This window comes from Sardina pilchardus, chromosome 6, assembly GCF_963854185.1.
Source record: "Sardina pilchardus chromosome 6, fSarPil1.1, whole genome shotgun sequence".
NCBI classification, from domain to species: Eukaryota; Metazoa; Chordata; class Actinopteri; order Clupeiformes; family Clupeidae; genus Sardina; species Sardina pilchardus.
Window position 1 is genome coordinate 18676384 of NC_084999.1, and position 22775 is coordinate 18699158.

The window sequence follows — 22775 nt, forward strand, 5'->3', positions numbered from 1 at the left end:
GAGACCTTTATATGAAGGATACAGAACAGACTACAGGGTAGAGAGGAGAAAAACATACACTAAAAACGTTGAGTTACGAAACCCATTTCTGATGTGAAATAAATTGCTCTATGGTCGGATCATGAGGTGACGGGCTCTTTTAGCAAGCAGGGTCTGAGTGTTTTGAGGTGCTTGTTCTATTGACTTGATAATGTAAAATGAATAATGGGCTCAGAGACGGTGTGGCAGAACAAATTTGTTGTGTGTGAGTGACGCATAGCTGATTTTTAACAAAGTAAAAGGGTAATGCTTTCGCCTCGGTTTGATAAAGGGCTCTCAGTGCTCTATCTGGCCCTGTGTTTGAAAAGTTAATAAATAAGAATGCACGTAAAAGCCCATCAAGTGCTCGGAGATTGAATTTTTCCTCTTCAGTCGAGCTCACAGAGCACCACTTTGCTTAAACTAACGTCAAAACAGGACATTCAAATAACCTCCGGTCATATAAATCACTTGCCCACACAGTGGTGCTTTAGAAAAACTATTTCTCAAAGCTGATGTTTTTTTTCCCGTTGACCCAGGAGTGCTGCACTAAAATTATAAAGTTTACTCGAGACCTTGATACGGTTAGCATTTTATTGGTGTCGTCAATTCACTGCCAACGTTGCCTTTTGTTGTGGGTCCCTGAGGGTGGCAGACCCAAAAAAAAAGACTTTGAGATGCATGGCATGGCAGGCCATTCACAGATCTACAGATCTGTAGTTTGGTTTGGGAGAGAAAACAAGAAAACACTTGACACTCTTGAGGCAACTTGCACAGTAGCTACACATGCTAAGCACCAGGTGCATATAACTCCTGTCATCATCAGATTATGCAGATAGTGTGTGTGTGTGTGTGTGTGTGTCTGTGTGTGTGTGTGTGTGTGTGTGTGTGTGTGTGCGCGTGTGTGTGTAGGAGAGTGTTTGTATTGGGGGGGGGGGTGTTACAGTGGAGGGAACTCAACAAGGTTAACTAGTTGGCAGAGAGGAGCACAATCCAACTGAAGAGCATGTTTGCTTTTGGTAAGCCATCGCATTTAAAGAATCCAATTGTCTGGGGGCTCTTATCAGGGAGAAAAGCCTGCTCCCTACAGCAAGGCTCCTCGCCAAATGAGGTGCAACTGAGTCAATCTGCTCACTCCCAAACATGACGGCGTTTCCTTTTTTTGTGTGTGCCACTTTTTCCTCCTATCGCCTTCTCTCTTTTCACCCCCCACCCCCTCACCCCCCCCCCCCCCCCCCAAGTTCCAGTCTCAGTCCCAGCCGTCACATCTAATGGTGTTGCCCTGTATGGCCGGCGGGAGGGTCTCAGTAGAGTAGAACGGTGGCCAAGTCTGGTTAGCGGGGACAATGAAAAGCCCAATGTCCAGGCGGCAGACAGCCTTTGACTCTGAGCACTGGGAGTGAGGAGCTCCGGACTGTCTGTGTCATATTTTGTTTTGTCTTTTCTCCTTGCTTCTGTAGTTTCTTAGCTCAATGGTGTTATTATCCAGTTTTTTTTTTATGTCAGGCGAGGTGTCAGAAAACATTTGTTGCATGCTTGTGAGCGATGAGTGCTCTCAGTCGAGAGTGTTTCATTTTGCATTGTAGATTTTTATTGAACAAAAATGTGTGTTTGTTTGATGTATGTGATGCGACTTGCACGGTCCATGTAACACTGGATGTAGCTATATGCCGTGTGTCAATTACAAAACAGTTGTTTTTCATTATTTTACGTTCCTTTAATTAACCAGAGAAAATCACATTGAGATTTGCCAGGTTTTTTTTCTGCAAGTGAGCTCTGGCCAAGAAAAGTGATACACAACAAGTGAGTATGACACACTCTTTTGCAGCATAAATAGTTGAAGTAGAATCTACCAGAGAAATTCAGTTTGATGAAATGCAGAAATTTGCATTATTCTCCTCTAAGCAAAGTAAAAAAAAAAAAGTCCATGCCTTGTATGTCATCCAGATGCACCGCAGGGTAGCTGTCACGTCTCCATGGCTATGGGGGACATGCGCAATGCTATGCTGCCAAATGTCATTGCAACTTTTTCTGATAAGAGGTGATCGTTTCATGGTTTGGGGATGTTTGTCATGGCATGTCCAAGGTCTGCTGGCTTCATGACTCCCAAGTTCTTCTTTTTACTGCTCTCCTGATCAATCCCCTGAGCCTTCGAGTATGGCAGTTTTATGATACCACCACTCCAGCCTCGCCTTTCAAACATGATTAAGCCCCATGACGTGAAATGAGGATTAGGAGGGTTTGAAGAAGCGGAAGGTTTTGGAATATTCCGGGGGTCTGTGACAGAGACTGTTCCACTTTGCAGTCAGACATCTTTGCCATATGTTCGAGATGGGAAAAAATTGGACGACCAAGACAGACCCTCTCAGTGCTGGCGCATACGCTGAAGACGGTTGGACTGCAAACACCTCCAGCCTTGTCAGCATTGCAAAGATAATCTTTTTATAAGCCACTGAAATGACTGTTGAATCTTGAAGCAGAGAGGCAGCTATACATTTCTTGAAGTAAAGAAATAGGTTTTAAAAAAAAGAGAGAGCACATATTCCATGGCTTTTCATGCAATATTTCTCTCTCGGCAGGGTAATCTGCCACATGTATCGACCATTGGCATCCCATTCTCTTGGATGAATAATATCCTTGCAGCATATGCTTGGTTATTTACATACATGGGGGGGTTGGGGGTGGTAAATATTTGAAATTTGAGATGCCTTTTCCACCGATTACATCTTCTAATCCTTGTGTTTGACTAGCAACCGGATATCAGCTAGCAGCATCGAAACTGGGGGGTTGTATATTTACAGCGAGTGTATTATTGTCACATGTCACAGTGTGTGTGTGTGTTTGTGTGTGTGTGTGTGTGTGTGTGTGTGTGTGTGTGTGTGTGTGTGTGTGTGTGTGTGTGTGTGTGTGTGTGTGTGTGTGTGTTCGCGTGCTTGTTTACAGGTTATCGGGCATGAACATTCCAGTGCCCATCGTCAGCAACAAGAACTGGCTAAGGCTGCATTTTGTGACGGACAGTAACCATCGGCATAAAGGATTTACAGCGCAGTACCAAGGTAAGTCCACGGGCCACGATTCATGGAGGCATGTTAGCCCACATATCTCCCCCCATGACTGTGTCAGTGCTGTTCCCCCACATTGAGCCGGTGCTAGAGTGCAGCCACCATGTGACTGGTCCATAATGTTTCCTGGCTGGCAGCGACACACCTTTGCTGCAGCCCTGCATGAAACATGCTGCCCCAGTTGATGTATTGAACTTTGAAACAGAGTGGTCGCACCCCGGCACGGCCACTCTGACTGCTACAAATCCCCGGTGAAGTGGACGCTCGATAAGCAAGTTTTCATTGCGGCATTCGCTCACTGTACAAATCCGAAAAAAAAAAAAATGATGCAATGACTTGACCATCTCAATAATGAAAAACAGAGTTTTTAGGGGGCAGAAAGTCTTGCTGAAGTAACTTTCCTCTTGTAGTGATCGTTTAATTAAAATCCTCCGTTCGGAAAGTGTCTGTCATCAATCTTCAAATTTGCCTGATAGCTTTTGCCATACATTTATATTACTTTAATCAAGGTGACATAACAAACCTGCGAGAATATTGATAGTCATTTAAATATTAATCATCTGATAAGTAACTCTAGACGAAATTGACTAATTAGATTTTTTTTTTCCAGTGCGAGAAAACAAGGCAGCCATGTCAAAAGTTGGCCCGCCGTCGTGTTTGTCTTAATTTAACTGCAATTTTGTAAATTAATGCATCAAAATGTGGATAGATGCGTGTTCCCAGGCGTCGCTCGCGGTGAGGTTCTACAGCTCTGGCTCCGGTTCACAGATGTTGACGTCTGGGGGGTGGGGTTTTTTATGTGTTTACTTTGCTATCAGGGCCCCAGCTTGGTTGAGACACTGTTAGACGATATCGCTCGCTCTCTGTTCCTCATGAGCTGATGCTATTAGACACACCACTCCATCTCGATTTCCACCGTCACAAATGCACGAGTTCGATAAAGAACTCATCATGCTTTGTTTATGTCTGATCAATTGTAACTTCTCATAAAAAAAATCTGTCAGATAAAGAATTGATTTTTTGCCTTTATAAACTGTGGAATAATTCAGATAAAGAAAAAACAAACAAACAAATAAAACAAAGTTCTTCAGCGCGGTGCGAATAATGGTAATAGTAATAACCATTTGTGCATTTCCTAAGTTGTGATTCGATTAGCATGCTACAGTCACTTACTCATTCTGTTTTCATCTGCAGTGAAAAGATCAGGAGATTTCAAATCGAGAGGGGTGAAGTTATTACCTGGAAGAGATAATACAAGCAAGTTTTCAATCAGTAAGTCTTCATTATTTTTTTTTTAAAAAGGCTTTTCTTTGGCACCGTCGTGGGCCCCTGAGATACGTGTGCCAGTGTGGCGACGATGATCACCGTCTAATTCATTTCAGACTATTCTCTTCCATCTGTGTCACGTACAGTACAAGGCCATTATCTCTTTGCCATTTCTCTCTCTCTCTCCTGTTGTGTTGATCGAGAAATCCTTCCGGAAACCTCTTGAAGGACACTGGACAATCTCCATACACACACACACACACACACACACACAAGCACGCACACACTGCTTCCTCTCAATTATTCATGAGCTAAAGTAATCAACCAAGACAACAGTGCCTGACTACTAACTGGGTCCCAATAACCCAGCTTACTGTACTGATGCCCCTGTTCGCGAAAGCCCCCTCCTGCCTGCAGGGTTAGCCAAGGTTTCCCTGTCGCATCCTGAAGGGCACACAGGTGTTGGGGAGCCTCCTCCAGTGCCCGTGTTTAATTACTTGTGCCGCTGAGTGAATCTCTGCCACTCGTTGGGCCCCGGCGGCCCTTTTGCCGGCGTCCCCCCCCCCCCGCCCTATATGGGCCCAACGTGGCGCAACCCGAAGAGCGACCGTGCATGACTGATGGCTATCTATGGAAATGACTTGTGTGCGCTCACGGGGTCGAACGGCAAAGCCTCTCTCCCGCGCTGGCTGTGCTCGCCATTATAATAAGGTGTTTTCGTGGGTGTGGGTGAGATGGGATAGGATGGTAGGAGGAGGGGGGGGGGGGTAGTGATTCATTTGTGTTCAACAATGCCGCACTCCAAACACTTAATTACAACGGGATAGAAATTTTATTGCCCTCCATTTCACAGTATCTGCTCCGCGGCCTCTGAATGATGAAATATGACTGAGTTGCGGGGGCACACCAAAGCCCCCGTGCTCCGCGGCTGATACGATGACAAATACCTCGGTGCGAATCAATAGGGCCCTTCATTTGCTGGTTCCAATCCGACTTCATCTCTTTGTGCTCAATTAAGAGCCTATGCTAGTTTGATGCTCATTTTTTGATTGATATTCATTTTTGATTGGAGTGGGATATTGACGGACTGCGGGGGAATGTTGCTAGACGACAAGGCCACTCCAATAAAGGCAGTTTGTATCTCGCTTTTTTGAAGTCGAAGTGTTTTTCGAGGGACCAAGAACGCAGGCGGCAAGTGAAGGCCTCGAATTGAGCTGCAGTTTAGTACGTCTCAAGACGTTGCGCATCTACATTGCAATTATCACGTTCAAATGATTTGTTTAGAATTGTTTATCCTGCAGGCATACCACATTCTGGCATGCAATTTCTGTAGTCATTGTCTTCATTGATCATTTATCAATTTTGTCATCCAGTTTGCATATATTCCCCAGGTATTAAATGCTTGATCAATTTGTTCTTTGTTGAGGAATATATACAGGCATTAACCCTGAGTTAATTGATTGTTCATGTTGATAGATGCAGTATAATTGCATTGGCTCTGACATCACTATCATGCATGTTAATCCTGCTATCTTGTTAGACATGACTCTTGTTAGACAAGACACTGAATTTGTGCGTATTTGTATTGTAATTGGAAGAATAGCTTCCAATGTTTATACGACTCCAAAATATACTTCTACAGTAAATGTGCAGTATTTGGTGCATATACTAATGTATAGTGGCTTTTACTGATCATACTGTAAGTAGCTGCATATCGTGAACATATTTGAGTTTCAATTATAAAATAGTTAACAGTTACAATTATATATTTAACTAATTCTCCCTCTGACAAAAGGAGTTGTGTGTTAGACATTGCACAGTGATTGCCAGTCCTAGCTGATTAGTGAGTCTTTATTTTTAACTAAGGACTTCTATAATCTCTGGATTTGTCGAGCACCGCAATAATGACCTTGTTTAATTAGGGCCTTTCTTGTAATTAGTATGTTCCGCGGTAGTATATTTATATATTTATTTGTTTTTTTAAAAGAATGTTCCCAGCCTTTGTGTAACACGGCTTTGCCATATTGCCACATAATAACTTTTGTTTGGGATTAACTCTTAAAGCCCCTTCATTTGTCAGTGTGCCCACAGGCACTTGTAGTGCTGCATTATTACTGATGTGCGCTCGCTCGGTGCTCAAGTGCATTGGGACGCTTCCCTGACCCCTTGGTAGCTTGGCTGGCGATGTGCTTAACCCTCTTTTATGGGCGCTCCAGAACAAAGGATGTAAACTCTGTGAGATTCGTGTAAACATGAATAAATAAACACGTTGCCCTTCTCTCTCGTTTTTTCCCCTGCACTGTTCCAGTGAACGAGGGGGGTGTAAAACAAGTGTCCAATTATTGCCCTGACCCCGGGGAACCGGAGAACGGCAAGCGTGTTGGCTTAGACTTCAGGTAGGAGAACGTGCACGGTTCTGTCCTCTTCTTCTGGGTATTTGCACTGTGCCTTGTGGCCATGTTTGCATGACAGCAAAATCCATGATTGTGTCCTTTCCCATGTGGGCATGAACATGGGTTGCCACTAAAGCAATATCTTTAGAACTGGGTGGGTGGGTGTGAATGTTTAAACTTGTGTTTGTTTACTTATAGTTGTGTGTGTGCTTATGTGTGTGTATGGGATTCATGTGTATGCATGTTGGAGTGTGTGTGTGTGTGTGGGTGGGATTGCATGTGGTCTCATGTGTATGCATATATGGGTGGTCGTGTGTGTGTGTGTGTGTGTCTAGTATGTGTGTTTGGGTGTGTGCAGTTTTGTGTGTGCACACATGCATCCAAGTGTGTCTGTGTGTGTCTGTGCGGGTCTGTCTGTGTGTGTGCGTGTGTGTGTGTGTGTGTGTGTGCATGCGTGCGTGGGTGCGTGTATGCGTGTGTGTGTGCGCGAGCGCCTGGCCCCTGTGCTTTGGGGAAGGTAGAGAATTCTCATATCGATTCACCCCGGCTCTGCTCTGCTTGTTATCTCTAAATAATGTCAAGCATCGGAGCCAGCGTGCACTTCACCTGTGACGGGGACCATGTGCTCCAGGGCTCCAAGACCACTACGTGCCAACGAGTGGCCGAGGTGTTCGCCGCCTGGAGCGACCACCGGCCCGTCTGCAAGGGTGAGTCACCGCTGCAGGCAATTACCCCAGCCCCCCCCCCCCCCCCCCCCGGTCTCCCCTGGTCACCTCCGGCCCCAGTCGGCCTCAACGTGGTGGGTAGAGGTGGTAATCGAAAAGCACTTTCCTTGGCAGCTGATTAATCCAGAGTTAAGGACTAATTCATCAATTAGAAAACGCTGCAAGCATCGCAAAAAAAAATACAGCCTGGCAGATGCTTGGGGGTCTTTCAAAACAACGGGGAGAGAGAGGAGGGGAGGGGAGGGAGGGTGTTTGGTGGGAGGCGGTGTTGTTTTCATGACAGTGGGCTTTTTGGAATTGTTGCTGTTTTTCAGGCGCCTCTTCATAGTGGAGGGCTCATTCACTGAGACAACCTTTCAAAGGGGTTCAGTTGTGCCAAGCGCTGGAAATCAAAGTGGGGTGGGGGGGGTTGAATCACTGGGTGGATGATTGCAAATTGCAGTAGATAACTATATCTGGGCGATGCACAGGAGAGGATACAGTTGGCAATTCAAGCAAGCAGTCCCCACAAAATTGGCGTTGGCAGACATTTTTTCCTCCATCTCCTTTTGATGAGATCTCCTTAAACCGATAAAAAGCCCCTTCCCACTAATCCTTTATCCTCTGAACATACCTCTTTGAACGTTTTTTTTCCCCCACCCAATATCTCATCTCAGTGCAGATAACTGATATGTCCATCTTGCACCTTGCCTCTTTTTTTACTCTATTTCTTCCTCTATACTTCTTTCTCTACTTCCTCTTCTTCTTCTTCTTTCTCTTCTTTTTCTTCTCTCTACTTCCTCTTCTTTTTCTTCTTCTTTCTCTTCATCTTCCTCTTCTTTTTCTTCTTCTTTTTTCTTCTTCTTCTTCTTCTTCTCCCTCTCTTTCCCCCCCTGCAGTGAAAACCTGTGGCTCCAACCTGCAGGGACCGTCGGGCACCTTCACGTCGCCCAACTTCCCCATTCAGTACGAGAGCAACTCGCAGTGCGTGTGGATCATCACGGCCAGCAATCCCAATAAGGTAGCGTGGGCCGGCCGCTCTGCGCTCATTAACTCATTGACTCTGGCCTTGATGTATGCCTGCGACTCCTGGATCCCACACCTCTTAATCACAAGTGTCAGCACCACCACACTCATTAGTGCGCTTATGTGACCTGATTGCGTTAGAGTGCTCCTGGCTCAGGTGTGTGTGTGTGTGTGTGTTTGTGTGTGTGTGTGTGTGTGTGTGTGCGGTGGAAGGGGGATTTAGCGACACTGGGAAAATTTTTATAAAATGCCGCCCCTTTCTGAATGCATGTGATCAATAATGGACTAAACATAGCCAAAATGCTGTTAATTATTCAACTTACCACTGAAGGCTTTACAGAGGCATATGTTGTTGTTGTAGTCAAACATGCTCTGTCAGTGTGCGCGCAAAGAAAATAACATTGTGCGCGCAAAGAAAATAACATTTTTGAGCACAGCAATCCGAGCCCTGTTGTATGCTGAAAGCATGAAAGCATCGGAGGAATCAATAAGGGTTTGTTTGGATTTGATGGCCTTCAGAACGTAACAGGCTGTTTTTCCAGCTGCTTGCATTATTTGGGGGGGGAGACGCTTCGGCGCAGAACAAAGCCTCTCTTTTTTGCCTACTCTCCCGGTGCAAAAGTCATAATCGAGGCCCCGCATTAAAATACACAGCCAGTGCCTCTGCCTCGCCCTCACCTGCTGCAGCAGACTCATCCTAATTGCCCCTGTGCAAACTTATGGAGGCTCGAGACGGCGCCACCAGTCTGATCTTTTATAATAAACAACAACAACAACAACAACAACAAAAAACAGTCATCACAAAAAAGCCAGCGTGCATCAGCACTCGCGCTAACCCTTTCTGTTGATCCGCACTGAAGTATTTGATATATAAATATATTCTCCGGAATATTTTTCAGTGCGCCATGAACAATTTTGCAAATAGGTGAATTGCTTTTGCAATTTGCTGCTAAATCTATGCCCTGGTGTTGAGATATGCAAATAGCTCCTGACGGACTACACATTATTGCCTCATTTATCTTAGACGGATGGAACTGCAGACTTGGTAGGTTTATTGTTTTTCCTCTTTTGCCTACTGAGGGATCTGCACAGTAAATACTAGAGTGTACGGTGGCCTTAAAGCATGAATATTGCTGAAACTCCTGTATTATGCAACACCAGGGGACGGATGTGTTTGGGATGAGCTGCTGTTTTGTGGCTCCCAATTCTTTTAAGTCTTTAAACAATGGCAGATCGCAGATACACATACACACACACACACACAAATCGTGGGGTATGGCTTTTGCTCGCGAACATAAACGCAACACACCGGCCTCCATGTAAGATTCAACAGCTTAGAGGCAACATCCAAACAGCCCCTTGGGGGCGATTATGTAAATAGGCAGCTGTTCATATGCAAGTTTTGCGTCAGATGTGAGATTAAATAAAGAACGAGAGGGCGGTGTCATTATGTGCGAGATCGAACGCCTGATAAAAAAGACTAACCACTGAAATTAGTTTTATCTTCCCTTCCCCTCCGCCGCCACCCCATCCACCCCGCCAGCCGCCCCCTGTTCGGGGGCCTGTGCAAATCGTTTATTGCATAAAGTACGCCTTTCCCCCTCAGTGAAATTTCAGTTTAATTTAAAATGATATCACAGTGTGGCTTCAGTCGGCACAGGCAAGCGCGAGGGTACAGCTCTTATTAACAAACTAAATTTAGAAGAAAATGACTCTCTGCCTTATAATTTCCAAGATTACTCGCTTCTATATGTGCCGTTTCTGGCAGTTAATGATAAACAAGCTCAGATCATTCTGTGTGGAAACAGTTAAACGTTTCCCCCGCTAAGACGCTCTGTTGCTACCAGCTATTTTCCTACAACAAAAAAAACTAACTTGTAAACTAATTATGAATTCTTACAAAACAGCAAGGGGAGGGGGGAGTTTTAAATAATTAAACACTAAACTCAATGTGCTCTCTTCCTGAAGGTTATTCAAATCAACTTCGAGGAGTTTGACCTGGAAATCGGATACGACACGTTAACCATCGGAGATGGTGCTGAAGTCGGCGACTCTCGGACCATAATACAAGTGTAAGCTCTGAATCAAAAAACGTTTTCTTCCACCGCGTGAAGGCTCCTCTCGCCGTGATCATTGTTTAACAGACCCACACCTTGCTGCTTGTCTACAGTGGATTCTGTGGTGCATCTTACTGGACCTCTGCCAGGCCATAAGTGGCTTTAGAATCCATTTAACGGCTCTATACAATGTCCTTCAAGGACAAGCTCTCTTCCTGTCTCTTCCTCCATAGCACGGAACACATAAAGTGCCGTCAGAGAGAGTTGAGTTCAGCGGACCGCCCATCATGTAGAACCTGGGATATGTGCTGGCGTGGTACCAAGATGAGCGGCCTTTGGCAGGGCATGCTGAGAGCTTGGCACACGTTTTTTTTCCTCCTTTTCTTTTGTACTCATCTGTGGCCCTTTTTCTTTTCTTCTTCTCTCTCTCTCTCTCTCTCTCTCTCTCTCTGCAGGTTAACTGGCAGCTTCGTTCCTGACTTAATTGTCAGCATGACCCATCAAATGTGGCTGCATCTCCAGTCAGATGAAAGCGTGGGGTCTATAGGCTTTAAGATCAATTATAAAGGTAACATGCTAGCCAACAAAAATCAAAGCAAACCAGAGGTCATCCCAGATGTGTCCCAAGACATGGATTAAAGCTAGTCTCGGACTAATCCAATCAACTTATTCAACAGCTAAATGCCATCGTAACTCAATGGTGATGGCAAGCCAATGGCCTGATCGAGCCGTGCCATAAATTCTTACCTTCGTTCAAAAAGCAATAATGTCCACGACTAAGCTTAATCCTTCTTGGACCATATGGTTTCAACTGCCCCATATTCAAGAGTAATGACCAGGAGAGGGATCTCACTGCTTTCTCCATCTTTCTCTTGGCCCCTGATCTCTCTCTCTCTCTTTCTCTCTCTCTCTCTCTCTCTCTCCCGCTCTGTCATCAGAAATTGACAAGGAGAGCTGTGGGGATCCCGGGACGCCGCTGTATGGATTTCGGGAAGGCAGCGGCTTCTCCAATGGGGATGTGCTGCGCTTCGAGTGCCAGTTTGGTTTCGAGCTAATCGGCGAGCGAACGATTTCGTGTCAGAATAACAACCAGTGGTCCGCTAACATTCCCATCTGTATATGTGAGTGTGTGGTGTGGTGTGTGTGCGCGCCACTTTCCACTTGCTTACCCTTTTTTTGTATGTATGTGTGTGTGTGTGTGTGTGTGTGTGTGTGTGTGTGTGTGTGTACTGTATGTGTGGATGGATGTGTTACAGGCAGGCAGGTTAGCATATCTGTGTGGGCATAGACTGCTGATGCCCATTAGGAAAGGTGTCTGCCTGCATAGGCTGAGGGGAAATCATTAGTGTGGTCATTTGACAAGTTGCCGGTATTGGTTTCTCATATATATATATATATATATGAGAATATATATAGATATATTTTTTAAAAACTGCAGCCTAAATGGTGGTTTAAACAAACTAATGGAGTATTTCCACCGCATTATGCGTAGTCTGGACACGTGAAGTGGGCAGATTATGAGGCAGACTGATAATTGAAAGTGCAGCTTTTCATGAGCAAACAAAGATGATTACCGGCACGACGGCGTTTGAGGATTCCACACACCTCCTGGGCAAGGTTGGGAGAATTGGCTGCACGGACGATTAACAAGCCGAATCCTGAGAGAGGAGAGGAGAAAAGTAGAAACGTTGAGGAGGAGGAGGCGGCGGTCTGAGTTTTGCTCTTTGTTTTTTCTTCGACTTGAATGTATTTCGTATTCAGCATTATGCGTTGTGTTTCCAACACAGTTGTCGGTGCACAAATGCACAGCTGTTGCATTATAAATATTTTGGCCAGTTATATTAGTCATCCTCTCTTTGTCCTTAAGCATCTAGTTGCTCTTGCCATCTGGCAGCATGTCACCTGGGCTGTCAATGGAGGTGTCAGGGAACCATTTCAGACATTTGGAACAAAAAAACAAAAACACTCTTTGAGTGTCACAAACATTCAGACACAGGTGGAGAGGTTTTTTTTGTTTGTTTTGTTTTGTGTTTTTTTGTGTGTTGCATTCTCTCTTGCTCACTTTGGCTGCCCTTTTTCTTTCCATCTGTCTCTTCTACACTTTTTCTGAACTTGCCTCTCTCTCTCTCTCTCCCCTACCTATTCCTTTTTTTTTCTTCCTCCCTCTGTTTCTTTCCCTCTTTTGCTTCCCTCTTTCCTCTTGTGGTCCGTTTCCGCAGTTCCCTGTTTGTCCAACTTCACGGCCCCCATGGGGACGGTCCTCTCCCCCGACTACCCGGAGGGCTACGGCAACAACATGAACTGCGTGTGGCTCATCATCTCCGAGCCGGGCAGCCGCATCCACCTGGCCTTCAACGACTTCGACCTGGAGCCGCCCTACGACTTCCTCACGGTGAAGGACGGCGAGGCGGTCAACGCCACGGTGCTGGGCCGCTTCTCCGGCGCCGAGGTGCCCTCGCACCTGACCAGCAGCACTCACGTGCTGCAGCTGGAGTTCCAGGCCGACCACTCCATGTCCGGCCGAGGCTTCAACATCACCTACAGCAGTGAGTAGGGCAGCTGGGACGGGGCAGGACAGGACTGGACAGGCGGGATGGAGGAATGGACGAGGCGTGGATGCGTTTGTTTTTGTTTGTTTTTGTGTGTTTTTGTGTTTGTATTGTATTTGTGTTTGGGTTTTATGTGTTTTTGTTTGTGATTGTGTTTGCACTTCTGTGTTTGTTTGTGTTTGTGTTTGTGTTTGTGTTTGTGTTTGTGTTTGTGTTATCGTTCAGTCAGATGTGTCTGTGGTCCGCTTGTGTGTTTCGTGAGTCGGTCGTAGTCCATTAAGGATTCCGTTCGCTCCTGCTTTGAAGTGGATGAGGACGGATGACAAGTGGACGTGTTTATGTTTGTGTTTTTGTTTGTGTTTGTGTTTGTGTTTGTGTTTGTGTTTGTGTTTGTGCGGTTCAGTTTGAGCTTGTGAGTCATAGTCTATTTAGGATTTAGTTTCTCTTTGCTTTGAAAGTATGATGGAATGGCCAATTACTTCAAACCAAAACCACCACCAACAACAACAAATTCAATACGGAATCAGACAGGTAGGGCTGAAATTGGTTTTGGAGAACTGAAAGTTAGGATTTAAAAAAAAAAAAAAAAAAAGAATTTAATGATGTGAATAAGTATAGAGGGACACTAAAGAATGTAATGACATTTTTAATATCCCTCTGCCCTCCAACAATGCTCTAACTCTTTTAAATGTTAAAAGATTTGGATATCATGACTGTGAATGACTCTATGAATGTCTGAATGACTCTATGAATGTCACCTAATTGAAATAGTCCTCGCTTCAGCGAAGATGAGAGGTGAGAGACGAACCCTTGCAAATCGAAATGTAAACATGCCTTGAGTCGTTTGGCAAAGGGGGAGAGGAGCGTGTAAATATTGAGTCGAGCACGCATGCTGATTATGGCTGCCATGGCCAAACTCCATTTCCACTCAAAGCGTAATACTGTACAAGCAAAATGGCTGCCGTCACAGGTTACCTCAGGTTAGACTTGAGCACCTGCCAAATGAATAACAGTAAATGCAGTGGATGGAAGCAACCCTGTATTGACAGATTACTCTCCGGCCAAAAGAGAGCGCAAGTCATTGTAGCCAATGAGACGTCCAGAATGTTAAGTGATGGCCCTTGCCCACCCCACCCCGCCCCACTGCCCACCACACTGCCCACCCCCCACTTCCATCTTTAGTCTAAGGACAGATGGAAGGACATATGTCTTGATGCGGTGAGTAAGCCATTTATCCATGGGTATCAGAGAGCTTAATCCACTTTATTAGACATTATTCAATTTTTCCGCATTCAGAATAATCCTGAAATAAAAAAGAAAATCTACAGTATGCGTGCGGTGGCTTGGAGTCTCCAGACTCCTCTTCATTGCTTATCTTCGTAGCTCTCTCTCACTGGCTTTAACATTATTCAATATATTGACCAAAGGGGTGTGTGTGTGTGTGTGTGTGCGGATGTGTGTGTGCGGATGTCTGTGTGCGGATGTGTGTGTGTGTGTGTGTGTGTCTGTGTGTGTGTTTTGTGTGCGTGTGTATGTGTGTGCGTGTGTGTGTGTGTGTGCGTGTGTGTGTGTGCGTGCGTGCGTGCTCTCTTCCTATCCGCAGCCTTTGGCCACAACGAGTGTCCGGACCCCGGGATCCCGCTGAACGCGCGGCGCTTCGGCGACAGCTTCCAGCTGGGCAGCTCCATCTCGGTGGTGTGCGAGGAGGGCTTCATCAAGACGCAGGGCTCCGACACCGTGGTCTGCGAGCAGGACGGCGAGCGGGTGATGTGGAGCGGATTGATCCCTCGGTGTGAAGGTAAGCACACTCGCAGTGCCCCCAGACAATTAAGCCAATGATCCTAAATCACGCCGTTAACACACTGCACACTGTGTTGCAACACAATCCAATTTAGCCTCCCCTTTTAACCAGCTCGCTCTGTTTACAGTATCTCACACACGTATCGCAGCGAGGATGCGTCGTTTCACTTCACCGTGTAACAGTATTTCACTTCGTAGATGTGTAGAACCCTTCTGGCTTCACGTTTCTCTTCCACTATGCACAGACTGTAATTATTGTCAGACTGCTGGGAGACTGTTGGATAATGCTGCGGTAATTGGCACACCAGCTTGGACACTTAGTTGGGGGAACATCTAACGAGACAAGCCATCATAATAGCCTTCAGTCCTCCCCCTCATTTGGGTCTGCGGCGTGTTTGACACAGACGTGAAGCACATGCACAGGACATTGCTTAACTGTGTTAGTCTGATGTGCCAATGAGAAACGGTGTGTGTGTGTGTGTGTGTGTGTGTGTGTGTGTGTGTGTGTGTGTGTGTGTGTGTGTGTGTGTGTGTGTGTGTGTGTGTGTGTGTGTGTGTGTGGTCATGTTTGAGTGAAAGTTAAGGTATGGGCATAGGCTCATGTGTAGGAGTGTTTATGTCTGTGTGTGCATAATGTGGGTGCAATTACACATACATGGTCTTACAATATATATTGCACTTAGGGTTTTTGTGTGTGTGTGTGTGTGTGTGTGTGTGTGTGTATGTGTGTGTGTTTGTGTGTGTGTGTTTGTGTATCAGTGTGCATGCGTGCGTGTGTGCATGTGTGTGTACGTGTGTGTGCCTGCCTGCGTGTGCGTACTGTATGTGTGCGTGTGTGTGAACACACCATGCCACTCTGTCCAGTGTGCGTGCCTTGCTCACACGGTGTGTTTGTGCTCTGTCTCCCCCCTCATTGTTGTGTGCCATCACGGCTGCGTCCAGCCCCCTGTGGCGCTCATTTCTCGGCTCCGGTGGGGGTCATCCTGTCTCCCGGCTGGCCGGGCTACTACAAAGACTCGCTCAGCTGTGAGTGGGTGATTGAAGCCGAGCCTGGGCGCTCCATCAAAATCACCTTCGACAGGTGGGTCATGTCGCACGCTCAGTCACTGTCTTATTACAGGGGAACACACGGTACCAGCATGATGAGAGCACTTTCAGCTCTTCTATTCTGTAACAGATAACATGAAAAATGACCAAAAATCAATACCAAAAAAATCCATAATGTAGCCTTGCCCTTAGCCCAGACACTAATCATAGTTAATTAGTCGATTAAAAGATATTTTAATTAATGCATTCAAACACAAAATACAATCTATTCATTTGTTCTATTCTATTTAATACAGTGGGTTTTTTTTTCTTTCAAATGCAATGTGGCCTACATTGTCCACCAACATAATCTGCATGTATTTTTTACTCAAGTATGCCAATACTTTTGCAGCTTCCAACTGTTTGTCTTGTATCTGTCAGCTGGGCCTTGTTTAGTCGGCGCAGGGTGCCCATGACACGTTATTGTAACGTCGCTGGCACGTGGCCCAGTGTTTGCACTGCACTGCTGGGATAATAATGGCCTCGGCTCTGTGTGAGCCCTTCCATATGCATGAGCCTGGTATGTTGTTGACACGATGAATAGGTAAAGAAGAAGTACCTGTAAGTGTGGCGACACCTCGAGAATACAGGAGCCCAAGGAGATAATTCACCTGTGAGGGAAGTAAACAAGGAAAGCGAGGAAAGCAAGTGAGAGATAGAAAGGAAGGAAGGAAGGATGAAAGAAGAAGGAAAAAAGTGAAAGAGAAAGAAAGAAAGATAAAGAAAGAGAAAGAAAGAAAGAAAAAGAAAGAAAGATAAAGAAAAAGAAAGAAAGAAAGAGAAAGAAAGGAAGGAAAGGAAGAAAGAAAGAAAGAAAAAACAGTATGTGGAATGCTGTGTGTTTGTGGAGATAGCGCAGGGCTTTTATGTTGGCTCCTGTAACGGAATGTTCTGGGGCTCCTGTCGCTCCTCCGTCGCCGCTGTCAGGTCTCAGAGGACGGCAGCTCTGTGGCAGGGCTGAGATTGATCTGATTGATAAAACATGACGGTGTCGGAGGCTCGTCTCCAGCGGGGGGACGGCCGCCACGGAGGAAATCCGCCACGGGCCGCTCCCGCCGCGTCCGACTCCAGACTGTCGTGTCCAGGAGACCCGGCGCTTGTGTGGTCTTGGCGGTGGGACCGCGCCAGTTTATCAGTGCAATTACGGCTTCTTTCTCCTCTTCTACTGATGTACAGACACGCTCTCTCTCTCTCTCTCTTTCTCTCCCTCCGCCTCCTCCCCTCTCTGTTCCTCTCTCTTTTGTGCCTGTGCCACTGCTCTCCCTTTTATTTTACCTAACACTCTCTCTCTCTCCGTCTGGCTTCCTCTCTCTCCCTCCCTCTCTCTCTATCTTTTACTCTTCCTCTCTCTGTTCCTCTCTCTTTCATGCTCTTGCATTGGCTCTGCCTTTTATTCTACCTAATGCTGCTCCCCCATGTTCTCCCCCTCCCCTTCTGTACTCCTCTCTCCCTCTGTCTCTCCCTCTCTCTCTCCCTCCCCTTCTGTAATTTCTCTCTCCCTCTCTCTCTCCCTCCCCTTCTGTAATTTCTCTTTCCCTCTCTCTCTCCCTCTCTCCCTCCCCTCCTGTACTCCTCCCTCTCTCTCTCCTTCTGTACTCCTCTCTTCCTCTCTCTCTCTCCCTCCCTCCCTCCCTCCCTCTCTGTACTCCTCCTTATCTGGCCCCCCCCCCTGTCCCTGACAGATTTCAGACGGAGCTCAGCTTCGACTTCCTGGAGGTGCACGACGGGCCCAACCTGCTCTCGCCGCTCGTCGGCTCCTTCAATGGCTCGCAGGTCCCCCAGTTCCTGTTCAGCAGCGGCAGCTTCCTCTATCTGCTCTTCACCACCGACAGCAGTCGCTCCGACAGCGGCTTCAAGCTCTTTTACGAAAGTGAGACGGGCAAAATCGTTAAACGCCGCCGACGACTGGCGCTCGCCTGGCGTCTCTCCCTCGCACGGCTTTGGCGCGCCGCGCTGCTTCGCCCCGACCCGCCCCATGCTGTGCTCTTTGTCACCTGTTCCCATTCGCATTCTCGTCTCTTTATTTTCTCTCTCGATTTTTTTCTTTTTTTTTTTATTATTTCGTTTTATTTTTATTTGAAGTGAGGCAGCCTCGAACTGTGTTTGTTCCCACTCATATCAGACGAGCCTGTCTGAGGGGATCGCTCTCTCTCTCTCTCTCTCTCGCGCGCGCTCTCTACCATTCTTTTTTCCCCCCTCTCTTTTATTCACTCGCTCTCTTTATAGATATATACATCACTCTCTTTATCTTCCACCCCCTCGCTGGCTCTCCTCTGGCTGTAACTGCTCCCTCCCTCCCTCAGTCCCCATCCCCTGCCTGCTTGGCATGCACGCTCCCTGGCTCCCACCTACTCTTTATCATTCTGCCCTTAGGCTTCTATATTCACACACTCTCTCTCTTTCTCTCTTTCCCTATCTACCTCTCTCTCCCCCCCTCTTTCTATCTTTATCTCTCTCTTTTTTCCCTCTCTACCTCTCCCCCCTCTCTCTTGTTCTCTCTCTCTCTGTCTCTCTCTCTCTCTCTGTCTCTCTCTCTCTCTCTTTCTGTGTTCATCAGCTGTGGCGGTGGACAGACACTCCTGCTTAGATCCGGGGATCCCGGTCAACGGGATCCGCCACGGTCAGGACTTGTCCATCGGTGCCAAGGTGTGGTACGGCTGTGACCCGGGCTACCGGCTGAACCACGAGGAGCCGCTGGTCTGCGAGAAGAACCACTGGTGGAGCCACCCGCTGCCCTCCTGTGATGGTGTGTGTGTGTGTGTGTGTCTGGCCTCAGGCCATTAGTGACACCTCAGCCTTGTGTTACAGTACATGCATGTAGTGTGTGTGTGTGTGTAGGCCTGTCGCGATATTCAATAAATCAATAAATCGCACGATAAAAAAAATGAGCTCGATAACTTTTCCGGCCGCGATAATTTCCATTTTCATGCTTGATTGTTTTTCTTCTTCTCTCTCTCTCTCTCTCTCTCTCTCTACGAAAGAGAGGATAACCACGGTGCTTCCTTTAGCGCAGCCTAACGAGGAGTGAACCCTCATGTCAGTCAGTTGTCAGACATGTATCTTTCAATAACATGACGGACAACTTTACTTTCTTACATTCATTTGATTAACAGGCTAGACGAGGCTTTGGCGATTGGCCTAAGCACACTGAAGAGGCTTTCTGTTGTAGCTTGACAGGTATGGGGGTAAAAATAGTGATAATGCAGTTCAGAAAATCATGCTTATAAGCTACGTTTTTTCATCATCTTATAAAGACACACTCCGCGAAAGTCTGCACTCCGCTGAGAGCTCAAGAATCAGCCAAAACAGCCGGCAGCTCCGGTTAAAATGTCGTAAGCTAATTGTCAGCTGTGGTGAAATGTGTTCGTAATCAACGTTATATGTCATAAACGTAGCATACCTATGAAAAGGCTTTGCAGTAGGATTATCCGATGACCAACTTATTGCTTCAATTTGTATTTTATGTGACGTGCAGATGCTGGGTTCATGCCGTTTGCGCAAGTTTCAAATGTTTAGCTGACTGCGTAGGCCTAATTGATCAGCTATGATGACATTTAGTTCCGTGCATAAGGCTTAGCAACTGTCACTCTACACGCCCCCTGTTGCATGTCACGTTTTAATTTGCTGGCCCTTAAACAGAGTCTTAGTAGAGACTGAGAGTCCATTGTATTTATTGTTTTTGGTTGTTTTGTTCATTTATTGTGGATATTTAAAAATGTCTTCCCATTCCAGTTCCTTATTCTTTAGAAATACAAGTTATTGATCTTTGAAAAGGTGTACCTGCATTATTATGCCATTATCATTATATTAGATAAAAATGATCTCAGAACGGCAATATTATCGTTTATCGCAATAATTTCTGGGACAATTTATTGTCCAGCAAAATTTGTTATCGTGACAGGCCTATGTGTGTGTGGCTCCACCTCGGCCTTGTGTTTCATGCATCTCAGTGGTTGTGTGTGTGTGTGTGTGTGTGTGTGTGTGTGTGTGTGTGTGTGTGTGTGTGTGTGTGTGTGTGTGTCTGTGTGTCTGTGTGTGTGTGTGTGTGTGTGTGTGTGTGGTTCCACCTCGGCCTTGTGTTTCATGCATCTCAGTGGTAGTGTGTGTGTGTGTGTCTGGTTCCACCTCGGCCTTGTGTTTCATGCATCTCAGTGGTAGTGTGTGTGTGTGTGTGTATGTGTGTGTGTGTGTGTGTGTGTCTGGTTCCACCTCAGCCTTGTGTTTCATGCGTCTCTGTGGTGGAGTGTCGAGTCCAACAGGCACATCCATCCGTCATTCGTTTAATCAGTCAGTCAATCCAGGCAGTGGGCTGGCAGTCAAGCCAGCGAGGAGGCAAACAAGCTAGAGGAAATACTGATGAAATGTTTCATAATTCCTCATTCATTTCCTTATTTCATTTTAACGCCCCTGGAGACCTATGTTTTTTTGTCAAGTTGCAGACATTTTTATGACGAGAAATGTTTCATTAAGATTGATAGTTCAAATCCTTTTTTCTGCCTGTGAAGGACTTTGCTCTCAAACGATCATGTTTACTTACGCGCCGCTTTCTTCAGTCACAGGGAAAAACAGCTACAACTAAGGAAAAGTTAAACCCAGACACGTTAAGAAGTGTCCTCAAACACTCAGAGCCTTCCGCTCTTTGATCCTTTCACATTGATATGCTATGGAGCGTACATGAATTTCAGCAAATTAGAAATAATCAGTAATCTTTTATTCATTCTGTTTTTGCACTTCTTCTCCCCGAGTGTTGACTTCACGTTGAGGTCAGTTTTGTCCAGAGGAATGCCCATAAGCGTGGCGACACAGTCGTTGCCTCTGCCTCCATCGCCTACAGCCATGTACACTGAGTGTGAGAATTAAAGTTAGCAATGGCACCAACGTCCCCTCCGGTCCTAAGGTCGTCCCTTTTACCTCTGCCCTGAAGGGGTTGCAGCAGTCCACACACTAACTGCCTGGCCTGGCTTACCATTTCCCTTGCAAATTCGAGTCTGGCATCAAAAAGTATTGTTTAGGTTTAATGACTTAAACACAAATTAGGGAGGCATTAATAAAATATTTGCCATTATGTTTCGGAGGAAGAGTGTTATTCTTTTTGCAGGGTAATATAGCCTGGGGGGGCAGGGGTTTGTAGCGTGTGTGTGTGTGTGTGTGTGTGTGTGTGTGTGTGTGTGTGTGTGTGTGTGTGTGTGTGTGTGTGTGTGTCTGGGGTGGATAGTTTGTTGGGGGGACCAGGGCAGCTGCGGTGCCGCAAGGCAGCACAGACCCCTCGCAGGATAGCGGGGAGCCTGGCATGACATCCAGTACTTTTGCAAACTGCTTGTCTGTGCCTGCTGAGCTCCAAATCCTCTGGAAAACGTGGGAGGAGAGAAAAAGGAGAAGAAAGATGGTTATTTTTACACTCTTATCGTTTTCCCTTTCGTCTTACTCAGCTGTTCTGTTTGTGTCGGGTGTAGGTGTTGTTGGGGCTAGTTTTAAACCGAAGCACATCGCTTAAAATGTCTCCTCAGCACGAGAATCTTGGCTGGCGGAGCGAACGCAGGTTGCTTGGTGGCGGGCCCCGGTTGGGTATTTATGAAACGGTGGCCTTTCTCTGACAGTGACCTTTTATTTCGAGACGATGACAACTCGAGGAAAATGGACCGGGGGGGGGGCGAACAATGCCATCTCCCTCTCATTAACCTTTACATCGTATTATTTTCCTCCATTCCTTCTTTTTTTGAAGGTTAGTCTCTCCTTTCTCCTTCTTCTCGACTCCTGCTTCCTCAATCCCTTATCAAACATCTACATATGTTCCGGCACGTTCTAAACGGGGGCGAGATTAAGTCCAGCGTCCGAGGCACCCGCCGGGGCTCCCCTGAGGAGGGCGCTTCTTCGCCCCGGTGTTTGTTAACGTCTCTGAAAAAAAAGAAAAAAAAAACGTCTCTTGTCCCGTTTCAGCGCTGTGCGGGGGTGACATTCAGGGACCCGAAGGCGTCATCCTGTCCCCTGGGTTCCCCGAGCTCTATCCCAACTCGTTAAACTGCACCTGGACGGTGGAGGTCAGTCACGGAAAAGGTAAACACACCCGAGCGCCGCACGCCCTGGGCACACACATCCGCTCCCCTGCTGAGCTCAGCAGCTTACGCTGACACACTTCAGCAACGGGGCAAGTTGGGAGAATCCTCCGGAAGCTTCCATCAAGAGGGAGCTTATACAGTTAGTTCCCCTGACATTTCTTTTCATATGAAATTAAATTTTGGATAAATGCATGTCAGAATCATACTGTATGTAACGTAATTTAAAATGGCAACAATACAGTATATCCTTTGAAATATTTAAGTTTATATTTGAGTTATAATGTTGGCTTAATTGTGATTTTTAAAGTGTCTGCCATGAATTGGCAGTTTCCATCAGGAATGGGAAAGCAGTAGGCCTTTGGTCCTGATACTTGCGATGCAGAGCGATGCTGTGTCTACTTAATTGCTGTTCGAAATTTCTTATTAAAGAAAAAGCATTTGAGTATCCACACTGAACATAATGATAGAACCATGTGTAGTGTATTTTAGACACCAACAATGGCATACAGTAGTTCTGGTTATAGAACCATGTGTAGTGTATTTTAGACACCAACATTAGGATGTTATAGTGAAGTGGTCTTTAAAGGAGCCTTTAGCATTAGCTACATTAGCTTTCATGTTTTTTGGGCAAACTGCACGTACTCAGCCCATCTGGGCTAGCTGCTAAGCGTGCTCTCTTCAGGAGCAGTGCAGTGGCCCTCGGGTCCCCGGGCAAGCCTGCTAGAGCCACACACACACACACACACACACACACACAC

General features: G+C 46.3%; 1 protein-coding gene across 1 annotated transcript in view; it reads left to right on the forward strand.

Annotated features, from left to right (window-relative positions):
* Positions 1-22775, forward strand: part of csmd3a (CUB and Sushi multiple domains 3a) — a 191899-nt gene that overhangs the window by 50189 nt on the left and 118935 nt on the right. The window contains exons 6-19 of the mRNA XM_062539706.1: positions 2962-3074; positions 4275-4352; positions 6655-6742; positions 7322-7446; positions 8343-8464; positions 10438-10541; positions 10982-11094; positions 11465-11647; positions 12746-13072; positions 14679-14873; positions 15818-15956; positions 17644-17831; positions 18519-18707; positions 21899-22015. Of these exons, the coding sequence (XP_062395690.1) occupies positions 2962-3074; positions 4275-4352; positions 6655-6742; positions 7322-7446; positions 8343-8464; positions 10438-10541; positions 10982-11094; positions 11465-11647; positions 12746-13072; positions 14679-14873; positions 15818-15956; positions 17644-17831; positions 18519-18707; positions 21899-22015 (2081 nt within the window). The remainder of the gene's footprint in view (positions 1-2961; positions 3075-4274; positions 4353-6654; positions 6743-7321; positions 7447-8342; positions 8465-10437; positions 10542-10981; positions 11095-11464; positions 11648-12745; positions 13073-14678; positions 14874-15817; positions 15957-17643; positions 17832-18518; positions 18708-21898; positions 22016-22775) is intronic.